The sequence below is a fragment of the Monodelphis domestica genome, chromosome 4, assembly GCF_027887165.1.
Source record: "Monodelphis domestica isolate mMonDom1 chromosome 4, mMonDom1.pri, whole genome shotgun sequence".
NCBI classification, from domain to species: domain Eukaryota; kingdom Metazoa; phylum Chordata; class Mammalia; order Didelphimorphia; family Didelphidae; genus Monodelphis; species Monodelphis domestica.
This window is the reverse complement of record NC_077230.1, coordinates 369,067,020-369,093,419: the sequence shown is the minus strand read 5'-3', so window position 1 is coordinate 369,093,419 and position 26,400 is coordinate 369,067,020. Positions and strand designations below refer to the sequence as shown.

Genomic DNA, 26,400 nt, shown 5'->3' with positions numbered 1-26,400 from the left:
GGGAGGATAGATTGTTTCTCTGGAGAAGAGCTTTAAATCTTGTGTGCTGCATGCAATAAACGTTCATTATCCCTGCTTTGATAATGTTCCAGTGTTTCTTTCTTGCGACTCCATTGATGAACCCAGCAAATTTTCATCAGTTCCCTATATATCTTTAGAAATTATACCTTTGGTGAAGCTAGGTGGCTCAGTAGATTGAGAGTGGGACCTAGAGACAGGAGATTCTGGGGTCAAATCTGATCTCAGACACTTCCTAGCTATGTGACCTTGGGCAAGTCACTTGACCCCCATTGCCTAGCCCTTACAGCTCTTCTGCCTTGGAACCAAGACACAGTATGATTCTAAGACAGAAGATAAGAGTTTAAAAAAAAAAAGAAAAGAAATGAGACCTTTATCAGAGAAACTTATTGCATAGATTTTTTAAAACTTATTTCCTGCTTCTAAGTTTAACTACATTGTTTATGTTTGTACAAAATGATTTCATTTATGTATTCAAAATTATTCATTTTACTTCCTATGAACCTCTCTACTTCTTGTTTAGTCATGAACTCTTCCCCTATCCATAGATCTGACAGGTAATTTCTTCCATGCTCCTCTATTTTGTTTATGATGTCACCCTTTATGTGTAAATCATATACCCATTTGGAGCTTGTCTTCATAGATGGTGTGAGATGTTGGACTACATTTAGTTCCTGCCAGACTGCTATCCAGTTTTCCCAACAGTTTTTGTCAAATAGTGAGTTCTTATCCAATAGCTGGAATCTTTGGCTTTATCAAACATTGGGTTACTATGTTCTTTTGCTTCTATATCATATATACCTAATATGCTCCACTTTCTTACCTAGTACCAAATTGTTTTGATGATTATGGCTTTGTGGTATATTTACTACTAGTTTCCATTCCCTCCCATTTTGTTTTCATTAATTCCTTTAACATTTTTGACCCTTAGATCTTCCAGATGAATTTTGTTAATTTTTAAGCTTTATATAAAGTAATTTTGTGGAGCTTAATTGGTATGACAGTGAATAAATAAACCAATCTAGGAAGTATTATAATTTTTATCTCACCCTAACTATAAGTAATTAATATTTCTCCAGTTATTCAGATCTGTCTTTGTATAAAGAGTATTTGTAATTATGTTCTCATTGTGCCTGTGTGCATGTGTTGACCAGTAAGCTATCAAGTATTTTATATTGTCAATGTAATTGTTATAAAAAGAATTTCTCTTTCTATCTCTTCCTGCTAGATTTTGTTGGTAATATACAGAAGTACTGATGATTTGTGTAGGTTTATTTTATATCCTTCAACTTTTCTGAAGTTAATTGCTTCAGTTTTTTAGTCAACTCTCTAGGGTTCTCTTAGGAAAACATCATAACAGCTGCAAAAAAATGATAGTTTTCGTTTCTCTTTGCCAATACTTATTCTTTCTATTTTTTTCCCTTGTCTTATTGTGACAGCTCACATTTCTAGCAGAGTTATGTGGTAATAATGATAATGGGCATCCTTTCTTTATTCCAAATTTGGTTCTTTCCAATTTTCACTCCTTGTTCCTAATTTTGCCTCTAAAGCCAATAAGAACAGCAAATTTAATTTCTCTTTAGAAAGAGAGCCCTTCAAATACTTAGACAGTTATCCTGCCCCCTCAAGTCGTCTCTTCTCCAAGCCAATGCCCCGGGTCTCCTCCCATGACTTTTTTTATCATTATGGTTGTCCTTCCCTAGACAGTCTTCAAATTTGTCCTAAAATGTTAGAGACCAGATGAATAGGTGTGTTCTGACCAGGGTAGAATCAGAGTACAGTAAGATGATCATTTCCCTAGTCCTGAATACCATGCTTCTCTTTATGTTTAAGATCCTATTCATATTTTTGGCTGCTCTATTGCTATTGTAGCTCACTGAAACTTCAAGCTCTCTCCTCCTACAAAGGTGTAATCACATCACCTATGTAATACTTCTAAAGTTGATTTTTTTTAATCCAAGGGTAATATTTTATATTCATCACTATTAAATTTCCTCTTATTAGATTTCATCTAATATTCTAAACTATCAGAAATCTTTTTGGAACCTGACTGATATCCAATGTGATAAGAAGGCTGAATAACAGTAGAAAGAATATTAGAAAAGCTTGACTAGAATTTCAGTTCTTCCACGTACTACCTGTGTGACCTTGGACAAGTCACTTCATGTATCTGAACTCCAGTTTCCTCATCTCTAAAAAGAAGAAGCTATCCTCAGTGTCCCTCCTAACTCTAAATCTTTGATCCTATGATAGCTATGCCTTACAGTTTTATTTTAATAATAATTTATTAGTGATTTAGAGTATGTTTTCATATGTCTAAAGATTTATAGGTGTGACATTTGTGCTTTCATCCAAATCATTGATGAAAAAGTCAAACAACATGGATCCAAACCCAGAATCCTTAGTTACTCCATTGGAGACTCCCAAACTGAAATCAAATCATTAATGACTCCACTTTAGATCTATTCATTCTAAGTCCAGCATAGTAGACTATGGCCTAGCCTACTTTCTTCCATCTTTTCCAAGGAATTGTATTAAAATCTGTCAAATGCTTTACTAATCCAGGCAAATGTGGTGCACTTCTCCCTGGTCACTGAATCTTTGTATTAGTGAGATGTAGTGGCTCCACCTGGCTGAATAATTCCATTGCAGGATGCCATGGTCAATGGCATGGAAGGATGAGTAAACTCCCTTACCCCTCCCCTCCATTGTGTTTTGGTAGAGCTGGCAGAGACAGTAGGAGGGAAGTGGAGACCACTCTAAACAAAACTACTCCCTGCCTTAGGTGTGCTGTTGTAGATGGAGTGCTGGACCGAATAGTCGGAAAGACCTGAGTTCAAATCCTGTTACAAATGCTTATTAGCTATGTGAAATTAAAAAGTAACTTAATCTCTCTCAGCTTCAGTTTCTTTATCTATAAAATAGGTATAATAATAGCACCTACCTCATAAGGTTGTTGTGAGGATCAATTCATATAATAAATGTAATACTTTGCAAAACTTAAAGCACTAAATAAATGTTGGTTATCATTATTGTCTTCATCTTGGTTGTCATCATTGTCAGTGTCCTAGAGCTGGCAAGCTTAGGTTTGTTTTGTTTTTTTAACCTTACCTTCCATCTTGGAGTCAATACTGTGTATTGGCTCCAAGGCAGAAGAGTAGTAAGAGCTAGGCAATGGGGGTCAAGTGATTTGCCCAGGGTCACAGAGCTGGGAAGTGTCTGAGGTCAGATTTGAACCCAGGACCTCCCATCTCCAGACCTGACTCTCAATCCATTGAGCCACCCAACTGCCCCTTAAAGACTACCAGAGATGTAGTCAATCTGAGGCCAAATAATGGAAAGCTGCCTTCCAATTATAATTAGAGAAATGCCTTCAAATTTCTTACTTCATTTAATATATTAATACATTGTTAACAGTATTATTTGCCTCTTTTTTATTATATCAACCTAGTCTAGGGGAGAGAACTATCTCTCCCCTTCTACATATTATATTTGGAGTATTAGCTGCCTTTCCAAGTCTAGAAATTCTATCCAAAGGAAAAGAAGGAAACGTGGTTAATCTGAACTTGATAAACAGAAGTATTTTCATATACAAGAAAAAGACAGAAAAAGGACATATATGAAACCACAAACCTTCATTACAGATTTTTTTCTCCAAAGCATAAAATATACTATACACCTTCTTTATGATTTCCTTTTAATTTCTTTGGTTCCATTCTGTGTATTTTTTTTAAACGCTTACCTTCTATCTTAGAAACAATACTAAGTATTGGTTCCAAGACAAACAAGTGGTAAGGGCTAGGCATTTGGAGTTAAATGACTTGCCCAAGGTCACGCAGCTAAGAAGTATCTGAGATCAAATTTGAATTCAGGACCTCTCGTCTCATTCCTACATCTTGACTAGAAATAATTTCAGTGATATTTATGTGAGAATGTTTACCTTTTCAAGGAAGACTGACAGCTTCTGCTCAAGAATCATAATTCTATAGCCTGTTTATTGGTGAACTCTGACCTTTTAGATACTAGACTTTGTCTATAGTATCTCCCTGAACTGGCTCCCTTAGACTTTTTTTTTTTTAATTAAAACCCTTACCTTCCAATCAATACTGTGCAGTGGCTCCAAGGCAGAAGAGTGGTAAGGGTTAGGCAATGGGGGTCAAGTGACTTGCCCAGGGTCACACAGCTGGGAAGTGTCTGAGGCCAGATTTGGACCTAGGATCTCCCATCTCTAGGCCTAGCTCTCAATCCACTGAGATACCCAGCTGCCCCCCTCCCTTAGACTTAACGTCCAGCCTGTGTAGAATCTAGCTTCTAGCAGATGTTAGATCTCCTGATGATTCCTGTCCTGATAATTAATGATAAGCCTGCAAAGCTCGACTTAGGAGTTTTCACTTTATCTTATGGGCTATGGGAACATCTGCTGGAACTCTGTCCTTGCCAAAAGCAGAGAAGCTGAGAAATCCGTGAGTTGCCTTAATGATAATTTCACCTTTCAAAAAGTAGAGGAAGCAACAAAATAAATTGCCCCTATTCAGCCGTTTCTCTACTACAAGAAGTCAGAAATGGCCACTGAAGTAGAAATGATGAGAGCCTTGAGGACAAATGACTATTCTATTACAGACTTCATGACAAGAGAAGAAGAGCGAAGCCAGGCATGGTTTCCTTCAGATTTGAGAAGAAAAGATTTCAGGGAAAGAATTAAACCAAAAGCCTAATTCTGCAAGGAAGTCAGCCCAGGAGGGATGAAGAGTGTTATGAAAGCCCAAAAAACAAAGACAATTCCATTTCTGAGACCACCTATGCTGAAGAAGACATAAGCACCGTGGCCACTGCTCTCCCCCCACCCTCTGCATCTTTAGGCCATAGATGTAATTCCAGAGAAGGACAAAGGAATGAAATGGACTGGAACTATCCCCTGACTGCCACTGCTGTTGTTCCTCCATTCCATGCTCTGTGCTTTAGAGCATCCTGACCATTTTACCTATCATTTTCTCCAGCTGTTATCTAATATTTCTTGTCCCTTTGACTGTAAGACACTTAGAGTCATTAATGCTTCTTCCTCTGCTTCCCTAGCTCAGGCCCTTGTCATTTGCATTTCCACCACTCTATCTTGACCACCCTACTTAGAACTCTATTGCTAACTCTCTTCTTCCTGGATAACTTGGCTGCTGTGATAGCATACCATTCTTCTCCTTTGTTGAATGAACCATCCTCTATCTCCTACCCCCAAAGTATAGTTGTCCTCAAAGTTTAGTCCTGGGACCTTTTCTCTTGTCTCCTTGGAAAATCTCATTTGCCATCATGGTCATTCATACAACTCTCTACAAAGGACTATTAAATCTATATACCTAACCCTAATCTCATTCCTGAGCTTTAGACCTGAGACTCCATTTTTCCTACTGGACAGCACCACCTGGATGTCCTGTAGATATCTCCAACTCAACTTGTCTAAAAATGAACTGATCATCTACCTCCTTAAATTCACCCCTCCTCTAAATTACCCATTTAGTACCCAATCATGGGTCTTGGCCTAGGCTGACTTTCTCCTTAATTGTTCTGGAGACTGGGAACAATTATCTTTTTTTAATTGAAAATTTTAATTTAATTAATTAAAAATATTTTTCCATGGTTACAAGATTCATGTTCTTTCCCTCTCCTCCTCCCACCCCCCTCCCGTAGCCAACGAGCAATTCCTCTGGGTTTTATATGTGTCATTGATCAATTTCTATTTCTATATTATTGATAATTGCACTAGGGTGATTGTTTAGAGTCTACATCCCCAATCATATCCCCATCAAACCATGTGATCAAGCAGTTGTTTTTCTTCTGTGTTTCTGCTCCCATATATCTGTCTCTGGATGTGGGTAGTGTTCTTTTTCATAAATCCTTCAGAAATGTCCTGGATCATTGCATTGCTGCTAGTAGAGAAGTCCATTACATTTGACTGTACCACAGTGTATCAATCTCTGTGTACAATGTTCTCCTGGTTCTGCTCCACTCACTCTGCATCAATTCCTGGAGGTCGTTCCAGTTCACATGGAATTCCTCCAGTTAGGAACAATCATCTTAGAGGCAATCCAATCATTGGAAATGAATTGGAATGTCAGTCATTGGGTAACAATCAGAGATAGTCTTTGTAAGCAAGTATCAGGAATAAATCCATATTAATTAAAGGGAGATATAGGATCTTTGAGATGATTGGGGAACTCTCCTGATAAATTTATCTTCTAGGGAGTGTCTAAAGAGTCTAAGGATAACCCTATATGATAAACTGAATTTACATGAGAAACTCTCAAAGGTATTTTGTTCTCTATGAAGTTATTGTTGCATAGATTGTTCTCATAGTTCTGCTCTTTTCTCTCTTTTTCCCAGAGTTCTTCCCACTTTACTCTAAAGCTATCTTTTTCATCATCTTATAGCACAAAAATATTCCATTATTTTCATATACTATATATTTTTTAGCTCTATTAGTTTTCAGTTTGGGGCTACCATGAAAAAGGTTGCTGTAAATATTTTTGTACATATAGATCCTTTTTTCTTTTTTTTGTTCTCTTTTGGATACAGCCTAGTAGTGGTTAGACCTTGGACCAAGGCTAGTTTAGTACATTTTGGGACATAATTCCAAATTCCTTTTCAGAATGATAGGATCCATTTGCAGCTCCACCAAAAGTGTACTAGTGTCCCTGTTTTCCCAAAGCCCTGCCAACATTTGTCATTTTCCTCTTTTGTCATCTTTGTGAGTCTGATGGGTATGAGGTAGAAGAATCTCAAAATTACTTTAATTTGCATTTTTCTAACTATTAAGAATATTTTTTCCATGTGATTATTGATAGCTTGGATATCTTCCTTTTGGAAAAACAAACAAACTTGTAATGCCTCTTAGTCTTATAAATTTGAATCAGTTCTGTATATATCTTGGAGACATTAATCAGAGAAACTTGTTGCAAAGAATTATTACTAGTTACCTATTACCTTTTAACTTTTACTATTAGATTTGTATAAGAAATTTTAAAATTTTATATGATCAAAATTGTCCATTTTATTTTACGATCCTATCTCTTGTTACTCATGAACTCCCTCTTAAATTTTATACATTTAGTAGCTTAAGGAAGTAAAGACAATTTTGAACATATGGTTAAACAAATTTTGGGAAATAAGGAAAAGCTTTTGAAGCCTAGGGAGGGAGGGAGCTCCATACTCAGGAACTCAGAAATGTGTAATGGGGAATGAGTAGAAAGAACGAAGAATATGAGATCAATACAGATGTGGTTGCACAGTTAGTCTTGAACTCTTCCCATTGTCCATAAACCCCTCTAATTTGTTTATAATACAACCCTTTATATCTAGGTCATATCTTTTTGGAATTTATCTTGGTATACATTATGAATTGTTAGTCTATACCTAATTTCTGCCAGACTACTGTCCAGTTTTCCTAGCAATTTTTGTCAAATAATGAGTCCTTTTCCCAGTAACTTGGGATATTTGGATTTATCAAAGACTAAGTAACTGTGTTTGTTTGCTTCTATATGCTGTGGACCTGATCAGTTCCACTGATCAAGTTCTCTTTTTAAAAAATACTACCAAATCATTTTTATTATTACTGCTTTCATGGTACAGTTTGAGATCTGATACTGGCTAGTCACTTCCCCCTTACTTCCTTTCCACTTTTTTCATTATTCTCCTTGAGATGATTTATCCTTTGTTCAAAACTTCCTGTGAAAGCCATTTTTTTCTTGCTCTATAGAATATTTCTCTGGTAGTTTGGTACAGCACTAAATAAATTAATTTATAAATAATAATAATAATAATAAAATTAATTAATTAATTAATTTAGGTAGTATTCTATTTTTGTTGGCTTCAACGTAGCTATAAGTAATTAATGTTTTTAGAATCATTTATATCCTTTTTTATTTCTTCAAAGAGTGTTTTATAGTTGGCTTTATAGAGTTTCTGGGTGAATCTTGGTAGCATGCACTGTCAAAATATTTTGTAGCTTCTCCAGATTGCTCTCCAGAATGATAGTATTAATTTGTAGCTCCACTAGCAATGTATTAGTGTTCCTCTTTATACAGCAGAGGAGGAGCATTTAGGATTGTTGAAGATGTATAGAAGGGTACAGTGGAAAACGCAAGACTAGGATCCAGGGGTCATGGGTTCCATACCAGCTCTGACACTTGCTGTGTGACCCTGAGAAAATGCAGCAAGTCAGGTCTTTCCCCAAGCACACACCAATTGGCTTCTGACAGCATCCTGGGCCTGATGGAGGCCCAGATGTTTAACCTGAGCTTTTGTTGCCACCTGCTGGCAAGAGCATTGTGGTACTTAATTCAAAGCAAGCATCACTTGAGGGTTACTCAATTGGAGCAGTTTAATCAAGAGAAGTAAGGTCTTCATGTCCGGGGAATGGGCAAATTTGGAGGAGGGAGAAGGATTGGGTCTGTAAATGCTAGAATTATAGACCTTTGACACTAGAGCTTAACTAAGAAATTATCTAGTCCAATTCCAACAAGGCTCAGAGAAAGCGGTTTGTCCAAGGCCCAATGGGTGGCATTGGGCATCTGGGAGACTCTCCTTTCTGTTCCCTTCCAGCTGGAGGAAGGCACTTATAGGAGCAAAAAAAGTCCTTAAAAATTATTTAGGGGGGCATCTGGGTGGATCAGTGGATTCAGAACCAGGTATAGAGACAGGAGGTCCTGGGTTCAAATCTGACATCAAACACTTACCAGCTGTGTGACCCTGGGCAAGTCACTTAACCTCCATTGCCTAGCCCTTACCACTCTTCTGTCTTGGAATCAATACAAAACAAAAAATAGAATCATTGATTCTAAAATGGAAGGTAAAGGTTTTTATTAAAAAATTAAAATGAAAAAATAAAGTAAAATGGCTTATACTGGTTTTGATGTTCCTATTTCAATCAGAGCTTGAGTAGCCAAGAAGACTAAGAAGAGTTGAACATAGTAATGACGTATGGCCTGTAATTTCATCTATCTGGGATACTCAAGCCAGAATGGAGGGCAGCTGGGTGGCTCAGTGGATTGAGAGCCAGGCCTAGAAATGGGAAGTCCTGGGTTCAAATCTGACCTCAGACACTTCTTAGCTGTGTGACCCTGGGCAAGTCACTTGACCCTCATTGCCTAGCCCTCACTGCTCTTCTGTCTTAGAACACAGTATTGGTTCTAAGGCAGAAGGTAAATATTTTAATAAATTAATTAATTGAAATTAACGAATGGAATGTCCACACTATTTGACATAGTGAGTCCCCAGGAGTGGAGTGCCACTAGGCTGCTCCGAGAAGGGTGAACTGACCTGGGTTGGAAGCAGGAATATCAAAGCTCCCTGCCACAGTTAGAAAGGAATTGGACCATTAGTAGTCCCTCTACTTGGGTGAGACATGGAGAGCCATACTAATAAGTGGACATAAGTAAATAAAAAAAGATAAATGAACAAATAAAAATTTTTAAAAGAAACATAAGGAGGAATCAGAATCTCAGTGGAAAAAAGAGAAAAGAGATGGGTAAATACAATTAAGTAGAGGCTTGCTTCTAGCAGTTTATTTTCTCCTTAAAAACTGAGGAGAGGAGGAAACTTGTGTGAGGGCTTGATACAAATATGTTAGCTGCTGATCAAAGGTGGCCAAGAAAGATAGCATAGCCAGAGTTAAGGAAAGAGAAACCTCCTCAAGAACACCCAACACAGCACAGGCTGGGTGTGGATTGAACAGGCAAATTGCCACAAAAGTTAGCCAAGAAACATATCAAGAACAGCAAAACGGGGCAGCTGGGTAGCTCAGTGTTTTGAGAGCCAGATCTAAAGACAGGAGGTCCTGGGTTCAAATTTGACCTCAGATACTTCCTAGCTGTGTGACCCTGGGCAAGTCACTTGACCCCCATTATCTAGTCCTTACCGCTCTTCTGCCTTGTAACCAATACTCAGTATTGATTCCAAGACGGAAGGTAAGAGTTAAAAAAAAAAAAGAATAGTAAAATACTGAACATCTGGTTTTTAGCAAAGAAGGGTGGTCAGGTAAATTTGGTAATGGCCTCCTGGGGGTGTGCTGTGCTTGTTGTTCTGCCTCTGCCATGTGATGACAGTTTGCAAAAATGCACACAAGTGGCTTTCCATCACAGAGGAGAAAGTGAAAGAAGGAGAGGAAAATGAGAGCGAAATCTTCTATGAAAGAGTAGAAGAGTTTCAAGGAGGAGAGAAGAAACATCAGCTAGATAATCAAAGCGAATTCCAAATCAGGATGTTGGGCAGCAGAAGAATTTGTGACAGGAATAAGAGGATAAGATTGACACTGAACACTTGTAGTTAAGTAACACGCTTGAGGACTTTGCTGTCGAGAGAGCAACTGTACTAACAGAAACAGAAAAGGGAGGACATAAAGAATTTGGGAACTTGACCATAAGCCAGTATGAGATTGTGATATGGTGGAAAAGAACAGAAGAAAGGAAAGATGAGAAGGGAAGGAAAGAAGCATTTATATAATCCCTACTATGTGCCAGGCACTCTGCTAAGTGCTTTACAAATATCTCATTTGATGCTCACAACAACCCTGGGAGGCAGGTGCTCTTATTATCCCCATTTTACATTTTGGATTGTTGGATCATGATTTTGAGCCTGACACCCTCTCTTACAAGTAGGAACTTTTTGTTGAACCAGAAATGATAGCCACCTTAGGGAAAAGAATTTGTGATAGACAGCAAAGCTGGACATAGTCGAATATGTGTTTTAGATTTTGAGAGAGAAGCTTTCAAAGAATTATAGAAAGGAGAGGTAGGATTCCATGACCCAAAATTCTGCAGGGGAATTCAGCCCAGGAAGGATGGGAAGCTTTCAGGGCTGAAATATCACACACACACACACACACCCCAATTCCAGAGAGGAAAGGGGCAAGAAGAGATAAACATAATTACACTAAAAACTCATCAACTTTGATTTTTTAAAAGATTTGTGCAGATGATTGAAGCCAGGGCACTTAACAGAAGATGAATACAAAGTTGAAAAGTATACAATTCTCATGAACACAAACCAAGAAATTGTGAGCTGTTCCACTTTTGGCAGAAAGTCCTTCCTCTAGCAGGTGTGCATTCAGATAATTGAAGTCTTCCTCTGATGTCTCCATGCTGGCTTGTGATCAGCATGTTGTGGTTTTTAAATATATATATATTCTACCAGCTTACGTGTTGATCGTTTTAAATAATCGTTTTCTGACATTTTTTTTGATCCATAATTCTCTTCATCCCTTCCATTCCCCCTCCCCAAGATCTCAGTTAATATATGTGATCATACAGTGTGTATTTCTAAGTCCATCATGTTGTAAAAGACACTAGACTCACTAGAGAAAAAAACACAGAGGAAATAAAGTGAAAAATAATGTTTCAGTCTCCATTCAGACTCTGCCAGTTCCTTCTATAGTGGTTGACATCCTTTTTAAATCATAAGTACCTTGAAACTGTCCTGTATCCTTGCATTGCTGATACTAGCTAGTCATTCACAGTTGATCATCCTACATTGTTTTTGTTACTGTGTACTACATTCCCCTGGTTTGCTCACTTCGCTTTGCATCACTTCATACATGTATTTCTAGGGGGGTTTATGATTATCTAATTTGTCTTTTCTCATTCAGTCATTCCTCAATTGATGAATATCCCTTTAGTTTCCAGTTCTTTGCCACCACACACACACACACACACACACACACACACACACACACAAAGCTAGCTGCTTTAAATATTTTTGTACAAGTTGATCCTTTCCCCCTATCTTTGTTCTCTTTGGAATACAGATTTAGTAGTGGTATTGCTGGACCAAATTTGACAGTCCTTTGGGCATGGTTCCAAATTGTTTTCCAGAATGATTATATCAGTTCACAGCCCTACCAGCAGCATATTAGTGTCCCAATTTTTCCACATCCCCTCCCACATTTATCATTTTCTTTTTTTGTTATATGGTCCTGTAGGTAGGCGTGAGGCAGTACCTCAAAGTTGTTTTAATTTGCATTTCTCTAAAAGTGATTTGGAGCATTTTTCATATGACTAAAGCTAATTTTAATTTCTTCATCTGAGAATTGCCTGTCCATATCCTTAACCATTTGTAAACAGGGTAATGCTTTGTAGAATTATGAATTTGACCTAGTTCTCTTTATATTTGAGAAATTAAGCCTTTGTCAGAGACACGTGCTTTAAAGATGTTTTCCCAGTTTGTTGTGCATTGATCTTATTTGGGTAAAACCTTTTTAAATTTTATGTAGTCAATAAACGATCACCCTAGTGCAAATATCAATAATATGGAAATAGGTCTTGGTCAATGACACATGTAAAACCCAGCGGAATTGCACATCACCTATGGGAGGGAGGTGGGGAGAGGAGAGAGAAAGAACATGAATCTTGTAACCATGGAAAAATATTCTAAATTAACTAATTAAATAACATTTTCCAAATAAAGAAAGAAAAAAGAAAAAAATTAACATAGTCAAATTATCTATTTTTACAACTAATAATGTTCTCTATATTTTATTTTGACCTAAATTAATTTCTCTCTTATCCATTAGTCTGACAGGAAAACTATTTTGTGTTTCTCTAGTGGGAGAATGGAGGCTAGTGGTGCATCACCAGGACCACAGGGAGTAAGCAAATTTGCAGTACTGGGGCTCTGGCCATAACTCAGAGTAGAGAGAGAAGCAATGGAGAAGCAATGACTACACATATTCTTAGATCATAGCATATTGGAAGAACCAAAAAGTTAGAGACCCTCAGAGCCCTGAAAATGACAATATGAAAAATCCAAAGCCTGAGACATTATCTCCCGAGTCTCAGGAGAAGAGCCTGATCCTAAAGGTAAAATGGACCAAATGGTCTCATATAAAAGAAGTATGAATCTTTTACATTGGAGAGGAGGAAGGGGAAGAAGGCAGGCAGTTTAGGAACCTTTTTCTCATTGGAACTGGGTTAAAGAAAGAATAACATATATCTCCAGTTGGGTATAAAAGTCTTCCTAATTTATAGAGCAATAAGAAGGCAAAGAGATAGGATAAGGGAGGGATTCTCAACAAGTGTGCAAATTAAGAAATAGGAGGGGAAGAGTTTAGGATAAGAGAGTGACTTTTAGAAGGGCATACAAATTAGGGAGGCAGTGGTCAAAAGTAAATTAGACTTTTGAGAAAGGATAGTGTTAAAAAAAGAGAAGGATAAACAGTGGGGAGAAACTATGGAGGGAAATAATTCTTTAATTATAATTTTGAATATGAATATGAGCTCAACTATAAAATGGAACCAGAGAGAATGGATAAAAAAACAGAACCCAACAATGCTGTTTACAATAAATAAATTAAAAATGAGACACAGTTAAAATAAAGGACTAGACTATGATTTATTATTCTTCAGCTCATGCAAAAAAAGCATGATCTCAAAGTTAAAGCTAAAATAGATTTAATTTAAAGTGATAAGCAGAGGTTACCATAGATAATGAAGTAATATTAGTACTAAACATATGCATCAAATGCAATAGCATTCAAATTAGAAAGCAAAAGTTAAATGAATTATATGTAGAATTAGAGAGAAATACTATATAATTGTGTTATAATGAAAAGTTAAATTATATAGGAAAGTGTATAAGTTTGCAGAGAGAATTGGCATGAGACCAGCAGGAAGATTCTGGAACTTTGAAGGAAGGGTTAGACTGGTAATGAGGCTATTAGCTGCTCTCTCTCTGGAGAATATCTTGAGATGGGTGGCTGCATTTCCTTAGAGGTTGATCCTATCCTTGTTCTTGTCTTGTTTGCTGGCTTAGTTGCTATATTTCATTGAGACAGTTCCTGGTGTGATCCTGAACCATCTTTTTCTAAGATGAGGTCTAAGGTCCATCTGGAACCAGGAATTCTCCTGGTCCTGGTCCTGCCTAACTGTCAAAACCCACAACCTCAAGATATTCTCCAGAGAAAGAGCAGCTAACAGCCTCAGTACCAGTCTAACCCTTCCTTCAAAGTTCCAGAATCTTCCTGCTGGTCTTATGCCACTTCTCTCTGCAAACTTATACACTTTCCTACATAATTTAACTTTTCCTTATATCAATAGTGTAGAATCTTCCTGTTTCAGAACTAGACAAATCTAACCAAAAAAAGAAAGAAGTCAAGGAAAAGTATACAATCTTAGATAAGCTAGATAGACATCTAGAGAAATAAATAAGAAGAGAAAGGAATATCTTTTCTCAGTGGTAGATAGCACCTTTATAAAAATTGACCATATATTATTAGGGCATAAAAACCTCATATTCAAATGAAGAAAAGGAGAAATATCAAATACATCTTTTTTTCAGATCATAATGCAATAAAAAACATTTAATAAAGAAATGCAGAAACAAATTAAAAATCAATTGGAGGATAAATAGCCCAATCTTAAATAATGAGTGGGTCAAAGAACAAATCACAGAAACAATTTTATTAAAGAAGATGAAAATGAGACAATATACCAAAATTTATGAGATGCAGCAAAAGCAATAATCAGAAGAAAATTCTATATCTCTAAAGGTTTACAGCAATAAAATAGAGAAAGAACAGATCAATGAATTTGGCATACAATTAAAAAACTAGAAAAAGAACAAATTTTAAATTCCCAGGTAAACACCAAATTGGAAATCCTGAAAATTAAAGGTGAGATTAATAATACTGAATGTAAGAAAACCAACTAATTAATAAAACTAGAAGCTGATTGGGGGGTGGGGGTGACCAATAAAATAAACCATTGATTAATAGATTGAAAAAAGAGAGAAGAAAACCAAATCACTAGTAACAAAAATGAAGAGGATAAATACATTACTAATTAAGACGTAATTAAAGTAATTATTATGTCAATAAATTTAACACTTTAAATGAAATGGAAGAATACTTACAAAAAAAATTAACTGCCCAAATTAAATAAAGAGGAAATAGACTATATAAATAAGCCTATTTTAGAAAAAGAAAATTGAACAGGCCTTAAATGAGCTTCCTAAGGAAAAAACATCTTGACCAGATGAATTACAAATTAATTCTACCAAACAAGCATTTAAAGTCAACTGATTCCAATATTAAATAAATAATTTAGAATCATAGGTAAAGGAGGAGTCGTACCAAACTCCTTTTATGAAACAAATATAGTGCTGGTACCTAAATCAAGAAGAGCAAAAACAAAGAAAGAAAATTATAGGCCAATTTTGCTAATGAATTTTGATGCAAAATTTCTAAATAAAATGTTAGGGAATTATAGCAATAGATCATAAAGATTATACATTGTGACCAAATGGGATTTATACCAGGAATGCAAGGCTGATTTAATAAAAGGAAAACTACTAATATAACTAATTATATCAGTAATAAAAATCAACAAAAATCATATGATTATATCAATAGATATAAAAAAAGCTTTTGACAAAATACAAGACCCATTCCTGGTAAAAAATACTTGAAAGCATAGGTATAAATGGATTTTTTTCTTACTATGATAAACATCTACCAAAAAACATCAGCAAGCCTTATCTATATATAACAAGGATAAGCTAAAAGCTTTCCAAGATAAAGAGCAAAATAACGATGCCCATTATTAACCAGTATTATTCATTATTATACTAGAGGAGCAGCTAGATGGCTAAGTGGATAGAGAGCCAGGCCTGAAGTCAGGAATCCAGAGACTGAACTGGTCTCAAATATTTCCTAGCTATGTGACCCTGGTCAAGTCTCTTAATTCCAATTGCCTTAGCCTTTACCATTCTTCTGCCTTAGAAATACTTAGTATTAGTTCTAAACAAAAGGTAAAGGTTAAACAAAAACAAACAAAAAATATATGGAGTGAGTGTATGTACTAGAAATGCTAGCAATAACAATAAAAGAATGAGAAATTGAAGGAATCAGGATGGACAATGAAGAAATAAAACTCTTTTTGCAGATATGATAGTATACTTGGATTTTTCAATTAAAAAATTAGTTGGAACAATAATTTTTATTAAAGTAGGAAGTTATAAAATAAATCCAGCTAAATCATTAGTATTTCTTTATATTGCCAAAAAGCCCTATGAGAAAAGATATTTCATTTAAAATAAGATAGCATAACAAATTGTGGTATCTGATGGTGACGGAATACTATTTTGCTGTAAGGATTGATGATCTGGAGGTTTTCCATATGAACTGGGAAAACCTCATTGAACTGATACAGAGCAAAATGAGCAGAACCAGAAGAACATTGTACACAGAAAGTAAAACATTGTGAGAAAATCCAGTGTGATGAACTTTGCTACTAGTAGCAATGCAATGATCTAGGACTACTAGTCCCACCTAAACTGGGATCATTAAGAACTTTATTGCTTATTATTTAGGTAGAGGCAAGGTCAGTCTGGGACTTCCTTCAAGGCAAGTTTCCAAGGGATATGGGTAAACTTGGGGTTCCAGAAATACAGATGACACTCTAAAGGAGTCAGAAGATTAAATCTTTAATCAGGACAAGAGACAGTGCTCAATATTCTACGGTCACACAGAGCTAAAGCTCTGAGACTCTGGGAACAGCATATCTGGGGAAACCCACCCCCAAAGATGATTTTCCAAAGAATAATAGAACATAGGGGTCTTATATACTTTGGGGGGAATTAAGGACAGAAAATCTACACTGACTGGTTATAAGCAGACTTGGGAAAGAGGCTATAGCCAGAGGCTGGGGTATCAGGGAGTGCCCTAAACTACAATGGATACAAAAGGATGGTTCCAGTCAAGGGTTGGACTATTTGGGAGAGGTCTGATACAATGGGAGAAACTTCTTTTTTTTTAATTTGGAAATTGTTATTTAATTAATTTAGAATATTTTCCCATGGTTACAAGATTCATGTTCTTTCCCTCTCCTCCCCCTCCCGGAGCCGATGCACAATTCCACTGGGTTTTACATGGTCATTGATCAAGACCTATTTCCAGATTATTAGTATTTACACTAGGATGATCCTATAGAGTCTACACCCCCCCCCCCATCATGTCTAATGGGAGAAACTTCTAAGACAAAAAGGTTTCTTCAGATTTGATTATATCTACTCGTCCATCTGAAATAATAAGGCTCTAAAGGAAGTATTAAGGTGTTACACTGTGGGATACTTTGCTTGATGACTAGAGCACCTCAGTTGTTCACCTCAAGAGGAAGTTCAATTTGTGGACCTCCTCCACTGGGCTCAGTGCACCCAAACTGTCTTGGAGAGTATTTCCTTTATAAAAATATACTTATTTGTATTTTTAAAGATATGAATATAAGGATTAGAAACAAGGAAACTTTAACACTAAAGTGAAAACCCTTCCAGATGATCCCAGAGCTTTCTCTTTTCTGTCAGCAGCAAAGATAGATCCAGAGCCAGATCTCAGTTGGTCTATCCCCAACGAAGCCAGAGACCAACTGCCCAGAACTCTGCCTGCTCTCTCCTTCAAAAATCTTAGCTCGTGCCCAGAACTCTCTCTCTCTCTCTCTTGCCTCAGCCACTCTGCAGTTTCAGAGACACCTTTCTAAAATTCCTTATCTTATCAATATATTACTAATTTCCTCATTTCCTTACTATACACCTAAACTGGGATCACTAAGTACTTTAAGGTTTATTGTTCAATCAGAGACAAGGACAGTCTGGGACTTCCCCCAAGGCAAGTTCTCAAGGGACAGGGACAAACTTGGGGCTCCCCAAAACCCAGTTAACACTACCAAAAAATAATTATTTATCTAGAAAAAAAATGACAAAATTCATTTGGAATTCAATGGTCAGGAATATCCAAGGAATTAATGAGGAAAAAAAGAGTAAAGGAAAGCAAGCTAGCAGTACCAGCTCTGAAATTGTATTTTAAGGTGGTAATTATTGAAACAAGTTGATACTAAGAAATAAAATGGTGAGTCAGATATCTAGCACATAATTCACAAATTATCACATAACTTTGTGTTTGGTTATCACTATTTGGTAGAAATTACTAAGAAAACTGGAAAGCATACTGGCAGAAACCGGTATAGATCAATATCTCACACTGTTTACCATGATTAAGTCAAAATAGATATATGATCTAGACATAAAGGAAGATAATACTGTAAGTAAGCTAGAAAAGCATATTACCTATCAGATTTATGGATAGGAGAACTTATGAATAAATAAGAGAGAACATGTGGACTGTAAAATAGATTTAATTTGGATTACATTAAATTTATTTATTTATTTTTTGAAACTCTTACCTTCCGTCTTGGAGTCAACTCCAAGGCAGAAGAGTGGTAAGGGCTAGGCAATGGGGGTCAAGTGACTTGCCCAGGGTCACACAGCTGGGAAGTGTCTGAGGTCAGATTTGAACCTAGGACCTCTAGTCTCTAGGCCTAGCTCTCAATCCACTGAGCTACCCAGCTGCCCCTGTTACATTAAATTTAAAAGGGTTTATACAAATAAAACCAATGTAGCCAAAATTAGAAGGAAAGCAGAAAATTGAGAGGGGGAGGAATTTATAGTTTCTTAGTTAAAGGCCTCATATCTCAAATATATAGAGAAATTTGAATGAAATGTATAAGATTATTAGTCATTCTGTTATGGGGTACAGATGTGTGCCCCTGGGGTTCGGGAAGGATACCTTTTGCAAGAATGCAAGACTCCAAAATTTAGCTTAAAAACAAAAAGAGAAATTTATTAATTTAGGAGGTAATGTTGAGAATGGCCAGGAGGATAGAAAGGTGGAACAGCAAGATGGGGAGCAGTTCCTGGAAGGACAGTATGAATGGAAAGGCTGTTCCCCATGAGGACAGCATGAATGGAAAAGCTGTTCCTCCAGACCACATCAGTTCTGGGGATTTTATACTTTTTACAACAGAGTGTTAGTCACCCAGGCATTTGGTGAGGTGGGGTGATCATCTGCCTGGGGATATAAAGATTCCTTAGTTTTAGGGAACAAACAGATGTCTGATAGGATCCATGTGTGGCCTCGAGGTGCATCTTTCTGTCCATCTTAAATCTAGAGGACCATCAAAGGAATATAGTCATCTCAGGTCCCTAGGGGGGTCATTGGGTGTTTTTAGGCTCAGAGTCACGAGGATGTAAGGGAGTGAGGGAGTTTCCCTGATAATAGTTTGCCTGAGTTTCTGGGGGTACAGTGCCCATGTCAATTCTCCAATTGATAAATTCTCAGAGGATATGAACAGGCAGGTTTGGGGAAGAAGAAATATGAAGAAATGCTCTAAATCATTATTGCTTAGAGGAATATAAATTCAAACAACTCTGAGGTACTCGCACATATCAGATTGGCTAAAATGAGAGAAAGGGAAAATATTGGTGGGGATGTGGAAAAATTGGAACAGTAATATATTGTTGATGGAATTATGAACTGATCCAAAAATTTTAGAGAGTAAATTGTTAAAGATGACTAAAGATTAAATAGTTAATACTGGAGGGGAATACTGCTTGTGAATTAAAACAATCATTATGTAAAGCAATTTGTAATTATGCTAAACAGGAATTAAACATTTTTTTATATCTTTTAACCCAGAGATTCCTATTACTAGGCATATACAACAAGGAAGTCGAAGGTGGAAATATGAAAATATTAATAGCATGTTTATAGCAGAAAAAAAAAGCAGGGCAAATGTCCATAAACCTGGGAATGGATAATCAGATTTTTATATGTGAATGTGTTAACTGGTTTTTGGGGAGCCCCAAGTTTGCCCCTGTCCCTTGAGAACTTGCCTTGGGGGAAGTCCCAGACTGACCTTGTCTCTGATTGAACAATAAACCTTAAAGTACTTAGTGATCCCAGTTTAGGTGGGACTACTAGATATAATCAAATCTCAAGCATTGTTTTTGATTTAGAAGTCCTCTCCCAGGTAGCCCAGTCCCTGGCTGGAATCTTCCTTTTGTATCCAATGTAAAGCATTAGCCTCTCCCTGATAATCCAGCCCTGGACTCCTCATTTCCTTGTAGCCCACGTAAAGCTAATCAATCATACTTCCTTGTCCTTAGTTCCCCAAAATGTATAAGACCTCAATGTTCTATTATTCATTGGAAAATCATCTTTGGTGGTGATTCTCTCAGAGACACTGTCCCCAGAATCCCAGAGCTTTGACTCTGGGAGGTATTTACCTCTTGGCTCTGTGTGGTTGCCAGTTATTAAGGACTTGGCTCTTATCCCGACTAAAGATTTGGTTTTTATGATTACTTTAGTGGTTCTCTGTTTTTCCAAGTTGAAAATTTCAGGAAGATGAATTGTAATCCTGCCTCAGACATAAATGTATAGCTCTCAGAAGGTTACTTAACCTATCTCAAACTCAGTTTTCCCATCTATAAAATGGGAATAATAATAACATTTTAGGGTCAGCTAGGTGGCTCAGTGGATTGAGAGCCAGGAATAGAGATAGGAGGTTCTAGTTTCAAATCTGGACTCAGTCACTTGTGTGACCCTGGGCAAGTCATTTGACCCCCATTGCCTAGCCCTTACCATTCTTCTGCCTTGGAACCTATACAGAGTAATGATTCCAAGATGGGAGGTAAGGGTTTAAAAAATAATAATAACACTTTACAAGGTTGTTGAGATAACATATGTGAAGTGCTTTGCAAACTATAAAGTGCTATTTAAATGCTATTGTGAGGTTCAGAGGTGAACCCCTGGGGTTTGGGAAGGATACCTTTTGCAAGAATGCAAGACTCCAAAATTTGACTTAAAAATAAAGAGAAATTTATTAATTTGGAAAGTAATGTTAAATCTGACCAGGAGGCAGCATAAGTGGAAGCCTGCCTCCTAGGTGGAACAGCATGGGTGGAAGAGCTTACTGAGGACAGTAAGACAGCATAAGTGGAACAACCTGGAGGGTTGCTCCCAGAATGCTTCAATTCTAGGGATTTTATATTCTTCTACAGCAGTGAGGATATGACTCTGGGGCCAGGGGTTGGGGTTCTCCTGATTTGGAGGACAGATGGTTGAGGAGTGTCTCTCTGTCCATCTCAAATCAATGGAACAATCGAAGGAGGATAATCCTCTCAGAGTCAGATGTTTTGGATTGGGAGTTAGTGGGTATAAGGGAGCAAAGGAATTTCCCTGATAATAATTTGCCCGAGTTTCTAGGGGTACAATGCCCATGCCAAATGCTAGCCATTATTATTACTGCTTCATTAGAAATGATGATCAGAGATTATTTCCTTCAAAACCCAGATCAAGTACCACCTTTTACATAAGTTTTTCCTGATCTTTCCCTTTCCTCACCCCTGCTCTTTTCCAAAATTACTTTGCATTTCTTTTATATGCACATATGTTTATTGCATGTATGTGTCCCTTGATAAAATGTTGGCTCCTTGAGGGCAGGGATTTTCATTTTTACCTTTGTATATACCGAGTCCCTGATATATACGAGGTGTTTAATATACAATATTAAAAACAATATTCACAAAGGACTGTGATGGTGGAAATGGAAATGCAGTAATGGTGGGTATGAGTATGACTGTGTAGGGTAGAATTGTCAGAAGGTACTGAGCCTTCTATTCCTTCCTCCCAGGCCCTTCCTACCTCTTCCCTGCAAGGTTTCTCTCAACATTGTCCTTTTCTTCCTATCCCTTGTTATACCAATCAATTCACTTTTTAGCCAAGGGGAAACATAATGACTTTAAGTCCATCTGGTCCCCTCCTCTAACATTTTATGGCATATTTATTGAAAAAAAAAATTAGGAGTTCTACCAAAATAATTAGGAGCCCCCAGTTAGGAAAATTCCCAACATTCAGGCACAAGTTTTTTACTTTCTGCCTTAATTTAAATTCTTGTTTATCTCTAGCTGGCCTCTGCCTTCTCTATGCTTGAGGCAAAAATGAGGATACAGGAGACATTTGGGAAAACAAACAAGTAGAACATATAACACAGACAGACAGGGGAGAGGAAGTTGGGAAAAGAACAGACTTTTTTTTAGGCAATTGGGGGTGAGTAACTTATCCGGGTCACATAGTTAGGAAGGGTCTTAAGGTTCATGCTGGTGCTTTTACCACTGTGCTACCTCACTGCTCCCAGACCTTTATATATATATATATATATATATATATATATATATATATATATATATATATATAAAGGATTTCCCTCAGTACCTGAAGAGATGAGTACAACCTGCACCTTTAGCCTGATTTCTGAGATGTCTAGAGGAGACCAATGGCTCTGTTTAACTCCTCCCTTCTCTGCCCCATCTCAATATGCCTTTCACTTTCTCCTTTTTACCTGTGGTCTCTGACCACCCATTCTTTCTGATTTGGCTTCCTTTTTTTATCTTATTTTTAAAATATTTTTCCATCTTTACATGATTCATTTTCTTTCCCTTCCTTTTTCCTTCCCCCCTCCCTGAGCCAACAAGCAATTCCACTGGATTGTACAATTGTTATGACTTGATACCTATTTCCAGAGTATTTATTTTTGCAATAGAGCAATCTTTTAAAGCCAAAATCCCCAAGTCCTATACCCATATAAACAAGTGATGGATCACATGTTTTTCTAATGCATTTCTGCTCCCACGGTTCTTTCTCTGGATGTGGAGAGTGTTTTTTCTCATAAGTCCCTCAGAATTGTCCTGGATCATTGCATTGCTGCTAGTAGGAAAGTCTGACTTAGCTTCTTAAGTCCTGAGTGAATCTGGGGACACTTGTCTCCCTACTGCTTAGCTTTGAAGTACCCATTTCTTTTTAGTCTTTGTCTCAGAGTGTTTCAGAACCCCTGAATGGGGCTCATCTGTGTTGTTTCTCAAAGCTGTCAAGGCTAAGAGGGGAATGCTTGTCCCTTTGAACTGCAAATCATAGTGTGCCAGTCAGTTTGGGAAACCCTATTAAAGAAAGAACAAAAGAAAACAGCTGAATGCTGTATAATTATAATGAGTAAGCTTTGCTTCAGAAAAGAACTGGGAGAATGTAACTATAGGTTTAGATTAATGCTGGTAGCCAGGGTTGATATGTTGGTTAGTTATGCTGAAGTGCTATTTTTCCCTTTCTTTTTTGATCTTTGAAGGGATTGCCTGAAAGGTAGAAGAAGAAGAGATGTATATAGAGAGAAATGAAAGTGATAGAAAAATTAAAGCTATTAAAAATAAGATTTTTATTTTAGAAGAGCACAGAAATTCATTTGTGACCTCCAAATTATATGAGCAACAAGTAATCACCTTCAGCTTTCAAATCCCTCCAAATTATGCACAGAAATAATGCACCAACGATAGAGTAACTTCAGCTATCTCTATGGTCTGGGGCACACAGTATCCCAAAGTGTTTTTTTTAAAGGCACAAAAAAAATGAACGGGTGTTCACTGACCATGAACTCATTCAGTACCCTTCTTTCACCAACTAGGTTATTAGCAATAAAGCTGTACTAGTAAACCAAGGTTTGGGACACAGGCCTGCAATGAAAGCTATCCCTATATCAAAAATTTCAGGAAGAAGAAAAGTTTAAGACCTTGAACATAAGCAAATAAATCAATAGATAAAACATTAATAATAGGAGGAAATGTGGCCTCAAGTAAACAAGTTCAAGCATCTGAATATTGCAAAATAGAAGGAAATGATCCAAATCCTTGATGAGACAGAGGACCCAGTGGAATTTGAGAAAATAGAACTACAACATGCTGTTCCTGAGTGGTTCAAAAGAGAAATTAGAAATATGAAAGCAGAATTTATGACACACAGCAAAAATAATAGAATACAAAAAGTGGAATCTTCAACAGCAAGTCTCACCAAAGAAGCAAAAGTGAGAACAATAGATTGGGAATACAAGCATACAAATGTGGACAAACTAGAAGAGAAGCGGAAAAACAAGAATATTAAAAGATAATGTACTCACTGGCCAAGCAAAACATGGATCTTGAAAACAGGATGCATAGAGACAGCATGAAGATCATTGGTTTCCTAGAAGAACATGATAGGATTAAAAAAAAAACATAACACTGACCATAGTGAGGGAAATAGAAGAAAATTGCTTAGAATTTCTAATTATAGAATATGAAATACCAGCTGAAAGGATTCACAGATTACTTCTAGAACAACAACAACAAAACTCAAGGATGCAAACTCCAAGAAACTTCAATTCAGAGACAAGTTATTTTTCAAGTAATCTGGAAAAAAACCCTTCAAATACCAAGAAAAGGAAATTAAAATAACAAGACTATTCTGCACCCACCCAAAAACATAGGAAGGAATGGGATTAAGTGTCCAAAGAGCAATGGATGTAGCTCAGAGTGATCTCTCCTGCAAATCTGAGCTTAACCATATGTGAAAAAAAGATAGATTGCAAAGAGGCATTTGAAACACTTTTAGAAAGAAAATCAGAACCCAAGAAATTATTTGTTTCTTGAACACTCCAGACAACAGAAATGCAGGAGATGTAAACAAATGCCTCAGCCAAGGACAACAAAAGTAATGGACTAACAGCTGAGACATCAAGTCTTTCTAACTACACACAAGGACATAGAGGTGAAGGTGGAAGTCCTGTGGAGGTAACTGTGAGGAGCTGGGAATGGAGCATGGTGGACAGTGGCATTGCCTACAGGTGAATCAATGTTTTTTTGTGGTACTATATTAAAACTTGGGAAGGAGGGCCCATGAAAGGGAGAGAAGGAAACCAGGGGTAGAGAGGGATGTGTGACTCTCAGATCAAATGGAGGTCCAGCAAAGAGGGAAAGGAGACCCCTGTGGTTATCAGAAAGAGAAGAATCTATAGGAGAAAGTGGGTGAAGAGGTGGGAGAAGGATTGAAAGGGAAGAAGGTGGGAGGAAGGAGGCCTTACTCCTATGGATGAAGAGAGATGGTCTGTGAAGGAGGATGGGGACCTTGCACTAGGTATGGGCTGGGGAGTTTGATTCTTGAAAGGTCTACTCATCCTACACCAGGAAGAGAGGAATTGGAACTCCTGGGGGTAACTGGCACCTGAGGTAATGGGAGAGCATGGATCTAGGAATAAAAACTTTGAAATAAATGGGGAAAGAGAAGGTAATACATGGATAGGTATGTAGAGGGTGAGGGACCCTAGCATGGGGCAGTGTCCTCTAGGATATTTGCAATCATTAGAATTGTTCTAAGAGGAAGGCACAATGTGAGAATGCATGCATTGGATGCTTTGCTTAAGAGAGAAGTACAGAGAAAAGAGAGAGACCAGATAATTTAGAAGTAATGAATTAAAGAATGAGTCTAGAGTAGAGAGAGGATGAATAATGAAAAGAGTGAGAGAAATCCCTTTTTTGGAAGGAGATAAAAAAAAAAACTAAGAACACTGTAAGGAAAGGTTCCCTCTTTGAGAGGGAAAAAGGAGGTAGAGGAAGAATTTTATATAACTTCATAAAAGCAAAAGAGAAAAAGGCACTAAGCAAAACCCTAAAAGAAAAAAGATAAACTAAAGGGGAGGGATCATGGGTGAGGGAAGAGATACAGCTGAAATAGGGTCACATTAAAAAAGATGAAAGTAGTAAAGTAAAATTTAATTTTAAAGAAGAGTAAGGTAAAATAACTGAAAGAACATAGTACTGTATTTACAGCAATCTTGTAACTTTGAATGTGAATGGATTAAATATCCAATAAATCCAAAGAGTGATAAATTGAATAAGAAAATTTACTATGCATCAAGTAAATCTGAGAAAGTAGGAGATGACATCATAAAACATAGGAAACATAAAAAGGGACAAAGGAAGAAACAATATTATGCTGAAAGGAGCCATAAACAACAAATCAATATCAATAATAAACATATATGCTCCAAATGTCTTAATCTCCAAATTCATAAATGAAACATTTCTGAATAAGAAATAGATGTAACACAATAGGACAAGAGATTTCAACATCTCCCTCCCAGTTTTGGATAAGTCTTTAAGAAAGTTAAACAAGAGGGGAAATAATGGAACTGAACAAATTTCTAGAGAATCTTACCATTAAAAAACAAAAAACCTTATGATACCTTTTAAATGGAACAAACATACATATATATATATACACATGTATGTGTGTGTATATATATATGTATATATATATGTGTGTGTGTATATATATATTTCTCTGCACCACCATGTGAAACTTTTCACAGAGATGTTGCAAACAAATGCAAAAAGGCAGAAATAGCCAACACATACTTTATAGATCATAATGCAATTAAAATAGAAATTGATTCAAGTGCCATAAACAAAAATACAGAAACTAATGGAGGCAAAAATGAAATCCTAAATAACAATAAACCAAAAACCAAAACAGAAACATTTATGTAAAAGAAAATGAGACTGCAGGAACAACATTCCAAAATTTCTTGTTCATAACTAAAGCAGTCCTGGGATGAGGGGGGATCCTTAAAATATACATTAACAAAATAAAAAGGAATTAATACTTTTACAAAAATTAGAAAGCTAATAAATAAACAAACCTAAAACAAGCACAGA

At 36.8% G+C, this 26,400-nt stretch overlaps 1 protein-coding gene across 2 annotated transcripts in view; it reads left to right on the top strand.

Annotated features, from left to right (window-relative positions):
* The first annotated feature begins 648 nt into the window (after nucleotides 1–648).
* The window catches only part of BSDC1 (BSD domain containing 1), a 66,223-nt gene continuing 40,471 nt past the window's right edge, over nucleotides 649–26,400 (top strand). The window contains exon 1 of one of the 2 annotated variants that reach the window (XM_016422525.2): nucleotides 649–736. Coding sequence is in view for 1 of the 2 variants with exons in the window: in XM_007492887.3 (XP_007492949.2) it covers nucleotides 24,505–24,530 (26 nt within the window). In the remaining variant the exon portion in view is untranslated. Of the gene's footprint in view, nucleotides 737–23,043; nucleotides 24,531–26,400 lie in introns of those variants that run through there. The other variant, XM_007492887.3, reaches the window with a different exon arrangement.